The sequence below is a fragment of the Corythoichthys intestinalis genome, chromosome 3 (genome assembly GCF_030265065.1).
Source record: "Corythoichthys intestinalis isolate RoL2023-P3 chromosome 3, ASM3026506v1, whole genome shotgun sequence".
Taxonomy (NCBI): domain Eukaryota; kingdom Metazoa; phylum Chordata; class Actinopteri; order Syngnathiformes; family Syngnathidae; genus Corythoichthys; species Corythoichthys intestinalis.
Window position 1 is genome coordinate 46458865 of NC_080397.1, and position 12673 is coordinate 46471537.

The 12673-nt window shown below is 36.4% G+C and overlaps 1 protein-coding gene across 8 annotated transcripts in view; it reads left to right on the plus strand.

Annotated features, from left to right (window-relative positions):
- Positions 1–5353, plus strand: part of sorbs3 (sorbin and SH3 domain containing 3) — a 61416-nt gene extending 56063 nt beyond the window's left edge. For 6 of the 8 annotated variants that reach the window (XM_057831355.1, XM_057831361.1, XM_057831357.1 and 3 more), the window contains 4 exons: positions 331–819; positions 923–1008; positions 1091–1197; positions 4265–5353. In XM_057831355.1, coding sequence (XP_057687338.1) covers positions 331–819; positions 923–1008; positions 1091–1197; positions 4265–4326 — 744 coding nt within the window. In that variant the 3' untranslated portion in view covers positions 4327–5353. The remainder of the gene's footprint in view (positions 1–330; positions 820–922; positions 1009–1090; positions 1198–4264) is intronic. The other 2 variants (XM_057831360.1, XM_057831362.1) reach the window with 2 other exon arrangements.
- Positions 5354–12673: the final 7320 nt, after the last annotated feature.

The window sequence follows — 12673 nt, forward strand, 5'->3', positions numbered from 1 at the left end:
TGTTCGATGATAACACGTGGCATGGTTTAATCAAACCCAGAAATCATTTCAGATCTCTTTCTGTCTGTGGAGGATAAACGTCCAAATCAATTATAACAGCCAAAATGGACTGGTAGCTGTCAATGGCTTCCAGTAGAGGGCTTCATTCGCACCTTGTGGATTTTTCGCTTTTTATTTTTTCCCCCCAATATATATATTTTTTCAATATTTAATATTCTTTTCTTTTCTTGTTTTCTCTACAAATATATTATCGTCACTACAATGATATTGACTTGGAGGTGAATTATGTCAGGTTATCATAAAGTAAAGATGCTTTACTGTTGTTCATAGGGGGAAGTAATAAGTATAACCAGATGTGTCGATGACAAATGGCTGGAGGGGAGAATCTCAGGGACCAACCGGAGTGGCATCTTCCCTGCCAGCTACGTTCAGGTCAACAAGATGCCCCGCACCAAATACTCCACAGATGACTACTCGTCAAGCCCCATGTCTCCTGGACCTCAAAGTCCAGGACGTCCACTCCACTCACCTTGCCTGCAGTCTCCATTGTTTCCTCTCAGCCCCGCAAGCAGCAGCCCCAAACGAGAGCACTCCCCCCAGCATCCATCTTCACCTTTGACTTCTACGGCAGCAGCACAGTCGCACTCACACCTGTCAAAAGAATCAGCCAATCGGTGGCCCCACAATTCCTCTAAACCTACTTCACCAGCCAACCACAGCACTTTCAGCTCTGCATCACCTTCTGCTTGGTCAGCCACATCTGCACATTGCACAGGGGGGGCCACAGTAAACATTCCCAGATACAATGATTCCTCACAGGTTTGCTCACATTGCCTTCTGTGGAAACTCACTGCATGTCCACATCTGTGAAACTTTATATTATTTTGTACACCTGAGATATGATATAAATTTTTCTATCCAGGGTGCACACTCTAATCCCGCTGCCAACTCCTACCTACCTGCACAGGTGTCGAACACCGCTAGCTCCACAGTGGTGCAACATAAACCGTAATACAGTATATCAGTTTCATTTTAGCATTATAAAATATGCAGTGCCGTAACTGTACTGTGTGATTTCATGTCACTACAGGTATAAAGCTGTTTACAACTACAAACCACAGAATGCAGATGAGTTGGAGCTCAGAGAAGGCGATATTGTACAAGTAATTGAGAAATGTGATGATGGCTGGTTTGTAGGTGAGATACTGGCTATTACAGAATCCGCTAATGTTCTATCAGTAGTTCCCTCTAGTGGATAATATCAAACATTGCAGGTAACACTTAAAGGGACAGACCAAACGTTCATCGTCAGCATTCTAACGGAAAGAATCATTTATACATATTCAGTCATATTCCGGGGTGCCCATCCTCACGAGGGTCGCGGAAGTGCTGGAGCCAATCCAATTTTTATGACGTGTAATAGTTGGGGAAAAAAGTAAACATAAGCTAATATTTCCAGGAAGTGGCTGTCTGACAACATTTTATCAATGCTGGTACTATTTTAGCCGATCAAAACGGAAACAAACAAAACAAGCATTCAGCTGTGTTTGCATCTACCGGTGTGTATGTGCATGGCATAGACTTCAGTATCAGTTGACGGGAAATGGGGCGCCAGGCCACTCCGTAGGGGGACTATTTTCAAAAACTTAAAATTAAAATATTTTCAAAACTAAAGCCTCTAGCAAACCTATAACCAAAACAGGCACATCCCTTCGGCATACATGAGTCTCCATGAGCAGCGGCATAAAAAAAATTCAAATTTGTTCCCGAATAAAATCCCGATCAATTATTTTTTATATAAGGATAACAAAACTTAAAATGGCTATACAATTGTTATGCTAGATGCACAAAAACCAACAAATATAGAGAAAATCATCTATATTTTCAGGATCAATAGCAATACCGTATTTTTGCACTAAAAGGCGCACCTAACTATAAGCCGCTACCCACCAAATTTTACACGAAAACAGCATTTGTACACAGATAAGCCGCACTGGACTATGAGCCGCAACTGTCCTCACTGTATTATGAGATAATTACACCAAAAGATATCAACCCGTAACACTTCATTTGACAGTGGCATCATAAAACTGCCATAAGACCAAATGGACCACCATGAAGCTTTCAACCAATTGGCTGCAAAGCTTCATTGCTTTAAGAAGCTTCAAATTGGTCATCACTGTTGTCTTGGGAGAGACAGTCAACCTCTGCTGCCACCTGCTGTAAACACTATTGTCGTCCAAAATGCCTCCTAGCATGTATTGCAGCGCTACAGATGTATATTACAAATCAAAATGTATCTCATGTGCCAATTATTTCTTCAGTTACTGTTCTAATTGTTTCATTCGTGGCTAGTTATGGAATTTGGTAAAACTTTATTTGACAGTGGCTCCATAAGACTATCATAAGGCTATCATAATTAAGACATGACACTGCCTTGAGCATTAATTAATGCTTATGACAGATGTCATTTTGTGTCATCTGGCAAATTATCTCCCTTTAGAACGGATGTAAAAGATCTTTGCTTGGCTTAAATGAAGTTAGTGACATAATTTACCGGATGACACTTAATGACATCTGTCATAAGCATTTAGTATGTCCATGATAATGTCATGTCCTTATTAGGACGGTCTGATTGGTAGTTTTATGATATTGCTGTCAAATAAAGTGTTACCTATTAACCCAAATAAATCAACAAATAAGCCGCACTGGACGTTTTTGCCTGAAATAGCGACCTATTTATTTATTTATTTATTTTTTATTTAGTGCAATTTTGACTCAAGTTTTCAATAGCAAATAATTCACTCAATTTTCACATCAGAAACTTAATACTTGAGGAAAGCATACAATACAAAGCATATAATCACAATTTATTTAGGTTGAATTCTGATGTCACTATTGCCTAAGCATGTCTTGCCGGCTATCTGGACCTCGTCGTTTTTAGATTGAAATGTTACATAAAATAAAACCCGTGAAAGCCTATGTTTTTTGTATGGACGCAGAAATGTCAAAATTACTTTTATTTGTTTTGCCAAAAAAAAAAAAAAAAAAACAGGCAGTTGGCCAAAAATTACCTGATTATTTGAATGTAAAGTTACACTATCGTGTAAGGATACAAAATCCAACATAGTGGTCATCACAAAACGAAGAGCTTTTTAAGTTGAAAATTATTGCAAATTAATGCGTAAATCCCGGAATTTCTATAGATATGAACGTAAAACAGTCTAGATTATTGGTTAAAAGCCAAAAAAACCGGACAGTTATTCATTTTAAATAAATATTTCAAGCTAAAGTTGGGCTTTTTTTTCCCCATTCATTTAATTTTTTTCATGTTTCAAAGTGCACGCATAGTGCTATTTTATATAATAATTATCTTGAATCCTCGACCAAATCACTCTTGAGACACTCCTGCCTGCTTGTATGCACTAAAACTTTCTTCCTGTTTCCATCTAAATCCGGCGTCAGAATGCAGCGTGTGTTTGAGTTTATCGCAGTGAACGCTGCCACGACGCTCTGCCTGCCCCGGCCCCCTACAGGAAGCCGTGGTGCAATGTCTGTTGGAGCTGTCTCTTCAACTGATAGAGAAGTCTATGTGCATTGGTAAATGTGACGTCACAAAATGGCACAAGTGAACGTAAGCGATGTCATTTTTCATTCTTTACATTTTGTTTCACATGAAAGTCATTTATATTGGGTGTCTTCTGTCCCTTCGGACTCAAAGTGTCTTTTTGGCTATTTTAAAAAAACTTTACATAAATATTATCAGTTATTCAGATATTTTTGTAATTATCAATAATGATTGTATTTTGTCATTTTTAAATAAATGAACACATTCCTAAATTGATACAATGTTAATAAAAACAGAATTTAGAGATTAACATGAATAAAAACCGAAATGCACTCTGGTTATGGCCCAAATAACATCCTAAAGTTGAGTTTTTTAAAAATTTATTTATTTTTTATTTTCAGAGTATTAAACTGCCATTGACGACAATAGGTGTCTAATTCAATTAAACTGGGAGGACTGACTTAATGCTCATGTTTTAGTGCCATTAGCAGCGCTACATGTTCAGTCCATTTTGACCAGGAGGGTTGGCAGCGATTAACTGCTGCCCGTCTCTCCCAGTCAAAATTGATTGGACGGCTAGCGCTGTCAATCATCATCAATAAATTAAATGACTGCCCAATAAAGGGTTAAGTCACTAGCAGTGCGCTTATTTTGTGTGTCTTTTTTTAATGCATATTGTCAATTTGTATTCTACAGGTACGTCAGAAAGGACTCATGCATTTGGGACTTTCCCTGGGAATTATGTGACACCAGTTTGACTTCTTGTTTGACCACTCTCACGAGGATTCACAAGAACCACACTCATCACCTACTTAAAGATGGACAAGCATGATCACCCTTTTCCCCTTTGACCGGAGATAATACAAAAAAAGGTCCTCACCTCCCCGCATGAGTGTGTTGCACTGGCTTCATACTTAAATATACACACAGGAAAAGGAAGATTGGATGCTCACGACTTGCGAGGAATGAATGCCCCCCCCCACAACTATTTAACAGCAAATTTGTATTTGTCTTTAGAGTTATAAATGTACCTTCTAAAGACCTGCACTTAGCCGCATCGTCACCTCAAACCACTGAATGAAATTTATGTGAATTTTTAATATTTTGTGGAATCGATACTAACATTTCCATAAAATCTTTGTCTCAGAATGTTTTTCAGATTTTTGAAGAAGTTGGAAGACGCAACATGACTTATCTAGAAAAGCTCTTATAAGAAAGGAAAAATACGTGCCCTTTATATCCATTCACAATGCTTTTACGAAACGCGCAATTTCATGGCATGTGCACTGCTCCACCTCAATCGAATGTTAAATGTTCAGTTGTATTGTTTTTATTTTTGAAAAACAAGAAACAAAACTTTTTCTCCTCTCTTCGGACGAGGTTTGTCTATTCAATTGTTTGTCTTCTGTTTTTTTTAAAGTTGGCTTTTTTCCCACAAGGAACTCACAGTGCGCTTTATTCGGATGCTATTAGCTCATTATAAATATATTTCCTGCTATTAACCAAACTCGAAGAGATAAAAAGATCTCTTGTGCCAAAGTTAGAATCGAGTTGAATCTTTCCACCCCTACTTTTTCTTTTTTTTTTTTTTTTTTAAATAAAATATTTTGACACAATCACTGTAAAATTAATCATGTAGCCTGAAGATGGTTGTACAAAGTGTGACCTTTTATAAAAATTCCAAAGTGTAATATATTTGCCTAAATGAATTATCAGCTTTTCCAATATAGATGGTATGGTATTTTTGTAAACCTTTAAAATAAATGCCAACTGTTGCAAAATTTATACATGTGTGCTTGTATATTTCGGTAACCCTTTTAATAAGTATCCATTATAACTAGCTAATACATCATTACTAAACCGTTAATAAATGATTTATTGTTAAGTGTTAACAGTTTGCTGTGATCTATGGACGTTGAATGCCACTTATAAATTCAGTGTATCCTGTGTTCATCACAAAAAGTGTCATGGCTTTGTACAGCTTATGTATTTTATTAGGACGTTATTCTAAAGTAGCACTTATTCCTCATTCACTTTTAAGAAATGAGGAGTAGTTGCAACTTTAGAATAACACCCCAATAACATAAATAACTATCAACTGATACTTATGTTATTAGTTAGCAAGCTACTAATAGCTTGTTAATGGTATATTACTATTTACAAGGTGTAGGTATATATCATTGACTTACAGCTTATTAGTTATTTATTACCATTAAACATGTTTGTTTATTACATATCAACTGGCTACTGTATACGGCATCATTATAAATGCTTAACAAGTACACTTCACAAATCGACAATAAATCATTAGCAGTTTACTCATGATCTATTAACTAGTAATCACGAATAGTTATTATAAATTTTCACCTATATTTCAATTGCCCAGTCATTCCAATGTAAGATTTTTTTTTATTTTTTAAATTATTACGATGGTAGGTTTAAATAATGTTCACACAACTGATATATGCACACAACTGTTATATTTACAGCAAGCTATGAACTTGTTTTGACATGTAGGACTGGGAACAGATGGATACCCATGTCTATTTTAATTTGGTCTAAACCAGGGGTGTCCAAACTTTTTGCAAAGGGGGCCGGATTTGGTGTGGTAAAAAAGTGGGGGGCCGACCTTGGCTGACGTCCTTTACGTAGAACAATATATTTAAGCAAATTTTAGCAAGCCATTCTGTGTGTCACATTTGCTTTATTATTTTTTTAAATTAATAATTTCAACAATCTCGCAACTAGCCTTTGTGGTGTAGCCTTTCGAATCTCGGAAATTAAACTAGCTTCAAGTTGCTTCAATTTATCGCTACGTATTTACCTGTAATCCTGTCGTACATGTCAGCGTGTCTTGTTTGGTAATATCGTCTCACATTTAAAAGCAGTGACTGTCTCTTTGCAAATGAGACAAACACAGTTGTTGCGTATTTTAGAGAAGAAATAGTCCAATTTCCACCTTTACTTGAAGCGTCGGCCGTCACAGTTGATTGTCGCCATTTTAGAAAATTGGGAGTAAAGGGTCACACGGGGTAATCTTGCTTAGACTGCTGCTGCCTTTTAGCGGGTAAATGAGGAGCAGCATTTAGTGTGTAAGCTACTTCATATGCTGGTAGCAGTACTGCTGACCAATTTATTAAATCTGTGTGTGGGCCAGACGTTATTGATTTTAGGTCAGAGGCTGGGGGCCGGATGAAATTTGTCCAAGGGCTGCATTTGGCCCCCGGGCTGGACTTTGGACATGTTTGGTCTAAACCCTTTATTGGGCAACCATTAACCCCTTGGCTGGCATTGATGGCGTTAGATGTCCATTCCATTTGGACTGGGAGGCCTAGCAGCGATATGCCAATCCTTTCATTCAAAATGGAATGGTGTAGTGGCTTTGAAAGATAGCTTTTCACTGTTTAAATGAATTGGAAATTTGTAATGGTCATTGTATATATAAGATAAATTACTATGAAATAATTATAATGAAGAAAAAGAAAACTAGTGTTATTGGGGGTCATAACCATGTTATTATTTGTTTTGATTATTTTTTAATTTGGACTGGGAGGCCTAGCAGCGATATGCCAATCCTTTCATTCAAAATGGAATGGTGTAGTGACTTTGAAAGATAGCTTTTCACAGTTTGAATGAATTGGAAATTTGTAATGGTCATTGTATATATAAGATAAATTACTATGAAATAATTATAATGAAAAAAAAGAAAACTAGTGTTATTGGTGGCCATAACCATGTTTTTATTTGTTTTAATTATTTTTTAGATTAACATTTTACTAATTTACAATTTTATTTATTCAGAAAGATAAATAAAAATACTGATAGAGAAAAAAAAAAAATGCAAAAAAATAATTACGATCTTGATCACATTTTGAGTCATGTACGGGCCACACAAAATTTTAATATTAAAATTGATTTTATTATTATTATTTCATTTAATTTATTATAATTACTACTGTATTATTTAATTTATTATAAATAATATTGTATTAATGATAATAATTACGGAGGCACAGTGGTCGAGTCGCTAGAGCGTTCGGCTCAGAGTTCTGAGATCAAGGGCTTAATCCCGGGCTTCGGCCTTCCTGAGTGGAGTTTGCATGTTCTCCCTGTGCCTGTGTGGGTTTTCTCCAGGTTCTCCGATTTCCTCCCATAACCCAAAAACATGCATGTTAGGCTGATTGAACACTCTAAATTGTCCATAGGTGTGTGAATGGTTGTTTGTCTCCTTGTGCCCTGCGATTGGCTGGCAACCAGTTCAGGTTGTACGCATCCTGCCCATACTGTAGTTAGCTGGGATAGGCTCTAGCATCCCTGCCACCTTCATAAGGATAAGCGGCTTGGAAAATGAATGAATAAATGACTAATAATTACCAAAAACATTCCCTTTCCCTATAAAGGATTAAATAATAATACTGTACTGCATTTTTTCACTTGTTACTGCATGCAACTGATGTCGATAATGACTAAACATACATTTATAATTCATAAATAATTAACTGAAAAATTAAGTAATATTGGCTAATTGATGACCTTCTGACCTCTCCAGGCACAATAGTGTACTCTGGTAGAATTAGGACTCAGTGCTGTAGTGTGAATTTTCACCCATTTGTACCAATTTTTTTTTTTTTTGTCCATAGTGTAAATCACATATCCACAATACTGAATAATAAGTACACATCAAAATGAAATAACAAGTGCAGTCTTTCTCTATATGGTTTTAAAACACTGGACTCAGAAAGGAAAAATCCAAAATGTTTCCAATGGCATGTGAACAATGACCAATACTAATGTGTCATGGTTATTATGAGCTATCATACAGGTTGTGCGTCAGTAAAATTAATTTGTTTTCCTGAACAGACCGCGCCTGTGCGTCACGTGAACACAACCAGCCACACTAAATGACACATGCATATGGCGGAAAACGCTCAGGTGACTTGAAGTTCCGCTCTGAGAACCCCAATTTGGCCAACTTTCATAACTGTTCGATATGCATGTGTAATACATCATTGGAAAGCTTAAAATCTCAATTTTCTGGGGGAATAAAAAATTTTGAACAGCAGGGCATTTAAAAAATAAAAAATAAACAGCAAAACCCTATCTGGAGGTGAGCGCACGCGAGAGCAGAATTACAGACGCCATGACTTTAATGAGATATTATCGCTTATTAACCTCTTTTCGATCCAAAAACTCCATGTAGCATGTATCACCGAGTATCAAGACACAGCTGTGAATGGCCACAGCTGGATTTTTATTTATCATCAAACATATCGGAGAAAATGCAACAGTAACAAAAAAGAAATACAAGCGATAGTTATGAGGTAGATATCCGTGACTTATTTACAGACAACATTTTTTTTTCGTTGTGCCTTCATTTGATTAAAAGTTTAAAATACAGTGCCTTGCAAAAGTATTCGGCCCCCTTGAACCTTGCAACCTTTCGCCACATTTCAGGCTTCAAACATAAAGATATAAAATTTTAATTTTTTGTCAAGAATCAACAACAAGTGGGACACAATCGTGAAGTGGAACAAAATTCATTGGATAATTTAAACTTTTTTAACAAATAAAAAAATGAAAAGTGGGGCGTGCAATATTATTTGGCCCCCTTGCGTTAATACTTTGTAGCGCCACCTTTTGCTCCAATTACAGCTGCAAGTCGCTTGGGGTATGTTTCTATCAGTTTTGCACATCGAGAGACTGACATTCTTGCCCATTCTTCCTTGCAAAACAGCTCGAGCTCAGTGAGGTTGGATGGAGAGTGTTTGTGAACAGCAGTCTTCAGCTCTTTCCACAGATTCTCGATTGGATTCAGGTCTGGACTTTGACTTGGCCATTCTAACACCTGGATACGTTTATTTTTGAACCATTCCATTGTAGATTTGGCTTTATGTTTTGGATCATTGTCCTGTTGGAAGATAAATCTCCGTCCCAGTCTCAGGTCTTGTGCAGATACCAACAGGTTTTCTTCCAGAATGTTCCTGTATTTGGCTGCATCCATCTTCCCGTCAATTTTAACCATCTTCCCTGTACCTGCTGAAGAAAAGCAGGCCCAAACCATGATGCTGCCACCACCATGTTTGACAGTGGGGATGGTGTGTTCAGGGTGATGAGCTGTGTTGCTTTTACGCCAAACATATCGTTTTGCATTGTGGCCAAAAAGTTCAATTTTGGTTTCATCTGACCAGAGCACCTTCTTCCACATGTTTGGTGTGTCTCCCAGGTGGCTTGTGGCAAACTTTAAACGAGACTTTTTATGGATATCTTTGAGAAATGGCTTTCTTCTTGCCACTCTTCCATAAAGGCCAGATTTGTGCAGTGTACGACTGATTGTTGTCCTATGGACAGACTCTCCCACATCAGCTGTAGATCTCTGCAGTTCATCCAGAGTGATCATGGGCCTCTTGGCTGCATCTCTGATCAGTTTTCTCCTTGTTTGAGAAGAAAGTTTGGAAGGACGGCCGTGTCTTGGTAGATTTGCAGTGGTCTGATGCTCCTTCTATTTCAATATGATGGCTTGCACAGTGCTCCTTGAGATGTTTAAAGCTTGGGAAATCTTTTTGTATCCAAATCCAGCTTTAAACTTCTCCACAACAGTATCTCGGACCTGCCTGGTGTGTTCCTTGGTTTTCATAATGCTCTCTGCACTTTAAACAGAACCCTGAGACTATCACAGAGCAGGTGCATTTATACGGAGACTTGATTACACACAGGTGGATTCTATTTATCATCATCGGTCATTTAGAACAACATTGGATCATTCAGAGATCCTCACTGAACTTCTGGAGTGAGTTTGCTGCACTGAAAGTAAAGGGGCCGAATAATATTGCACGCCCCACTTTTCAGTTTTTTATTTGTTAAAAAAGTTTAAATTATCCAATAAATGTTGTTCCTCTTCACGATTGTGTCCCACTTGTTGTTGATTCTTGACAAAAAAAATACATTTCATATCTTTATGTTTGAAGCCTGAAATGTGGCGAAAGGTTGCAACATTCAAGGGGGCCGAATACTTTTGCAAGGCACTGTATGCGAGTAAATAATATTTTTAAGTTTTTTTTTTTTTAACAAAATATTAGACATCAATTAATGATTCTAAGCTAAAAATGATATTTTGAACAATAAAAAATAAATAATATAAATAAATTAATTACCTTCGTTTTATGGCTGGGTTGAAACAAAAGCGGTTGCGCGACGTCCGTAAACGAGAGTTTCCAGGGTAAAACGCAGGGGTGAAAGTGGGCCAGGTATAAAATTCAGGGCCAGAACGCAGTTCCGGTATAAGATTCAGGGCCGGAATGCTGTTCCGGTACTTCCGGTGCTTTGATTCTAAAATATGACAGCAACTGTCAAAAGGCTATGTAAAAAAAAAAAAAGAAATGCTAACCTGCCACACATGCATTTCAGCTCCAAGAAGAAAACAATCTACCAACATCAGATTTACATACACAAATGTTAACAACAAGCATAATAAAGTGCTTATGTAGCATAATCCGTTTCCACCTATATTTATTATTGATTTTATTCCACGGACGGCATGGAGGTTTCCCCAGCTGCTGCAGTTATCTGAGTTTGACGATGATGAGTCACATCAATGTGCGAATGCACGCAGCAAAGCAAAACGCCTGGAATCATTTATCCGTTCAATTTGCTGACATACTGACATGTGATCAGCAGAGATGGTTAACTCTGATTGGTCATAATGTGCATGTTCTCTGGAACAGCAAAAAAAACAAAGCTTGTTGAATTGATGCAACAAAAAAAGGGCAATGCAGCATAAAATGCATCAAATCTTTAAGCGCAACAAAAGAGTTGAGGAGGCTTATTTATCATATTTAGTTTTATTTGCTCTGATGGTGAGGTTCAGATAATCTTAGCTGTCAATGTGCACTTTGGACTTCTATTTGTTCACTTATGTTCGGCTACTTATTCATTTCCTTATGATTTAAAAAGTCAATGTATGCGCGATCTTCAAAATATATTCACTCTGCATAATATAAGTCATCTGTACTTATTTTTCTGAATGTATGTTACTTATGTCTTTATTACATATATATATCAGGACTGTAAAACGATTAAAATTTTCAATCGAGTTAATCACAGCTTAAAAATTAATTAATCGTAATTAATCGCAATTCAAACCATCAATAAAATATGCCATATTTTTCTGTAAATTATTGTTGGAATGGAAAGATAAGACACAAGATGGATATATACATTCAACATACAGTACATAAGTACTGTATTTGTTTATTATAACAATAAATCATGAAGATGGCATTAACATTATTAACATTCTAAACAAAGCGATCCATGGATAGAAAGACTTGTAGTTCCTAAAAGATAAATGTTAGTAGAAGTTATGGAAATTTTATATGAAAACCCCTCTTAATGTTTTCGTTTTAATAAAATTTGTAAAATTTTCAATCAAAAAATAAACTAGTTGCTCGCCATTGTTGATGTCAATAATTACACAATGCTCATGGTGCTGAAACCCATAAAATCAGTCGCACCCAAGCACCAGCAGAGGGTGACAAAACACCAAAAAACACAAGAAACAAGTGAACATGACACGGTGCTGTCGTTTTAATCTGTTTGAGCGGGGCATGTGAGTTAAATGCGTCAAATATTTTAAGTTATATATATATATATATATATATATATATATATATATATACATATATATATATATATATAAAAGAAAATGTTTAGATTAACTTCAATTTTAATATATACTGTATTCTATGTTCTTAAGTATTTAAAATTAAGATTAAGTATGTGACGATATGAGGGAAAATAAAAATTAGGAGATGGAGGTTGGGGTTATTGCTGTTTTTGTTAACTTTTATTTTGCAAATAATGAAAAAATACAATTTTGAATGAAAAATAAATAAATATTTCTGGCTCGGGGAGTTTCGGCAAGAAATTTTAGCCACTTTCACCCCTGGTAAAACGGACAAATTAAAAATAGTTTGGGGGCATGAATCTGCTATGGCAGCATATAGACATATTGTTTTATCAAACTCAACAGTTGTTTTGGCTTAAAAAATACAGCAGTTTCTTTTAAAGAGGAGTGCAAGAGCAGAAACAGCTTTTTCAGTCTTGTCT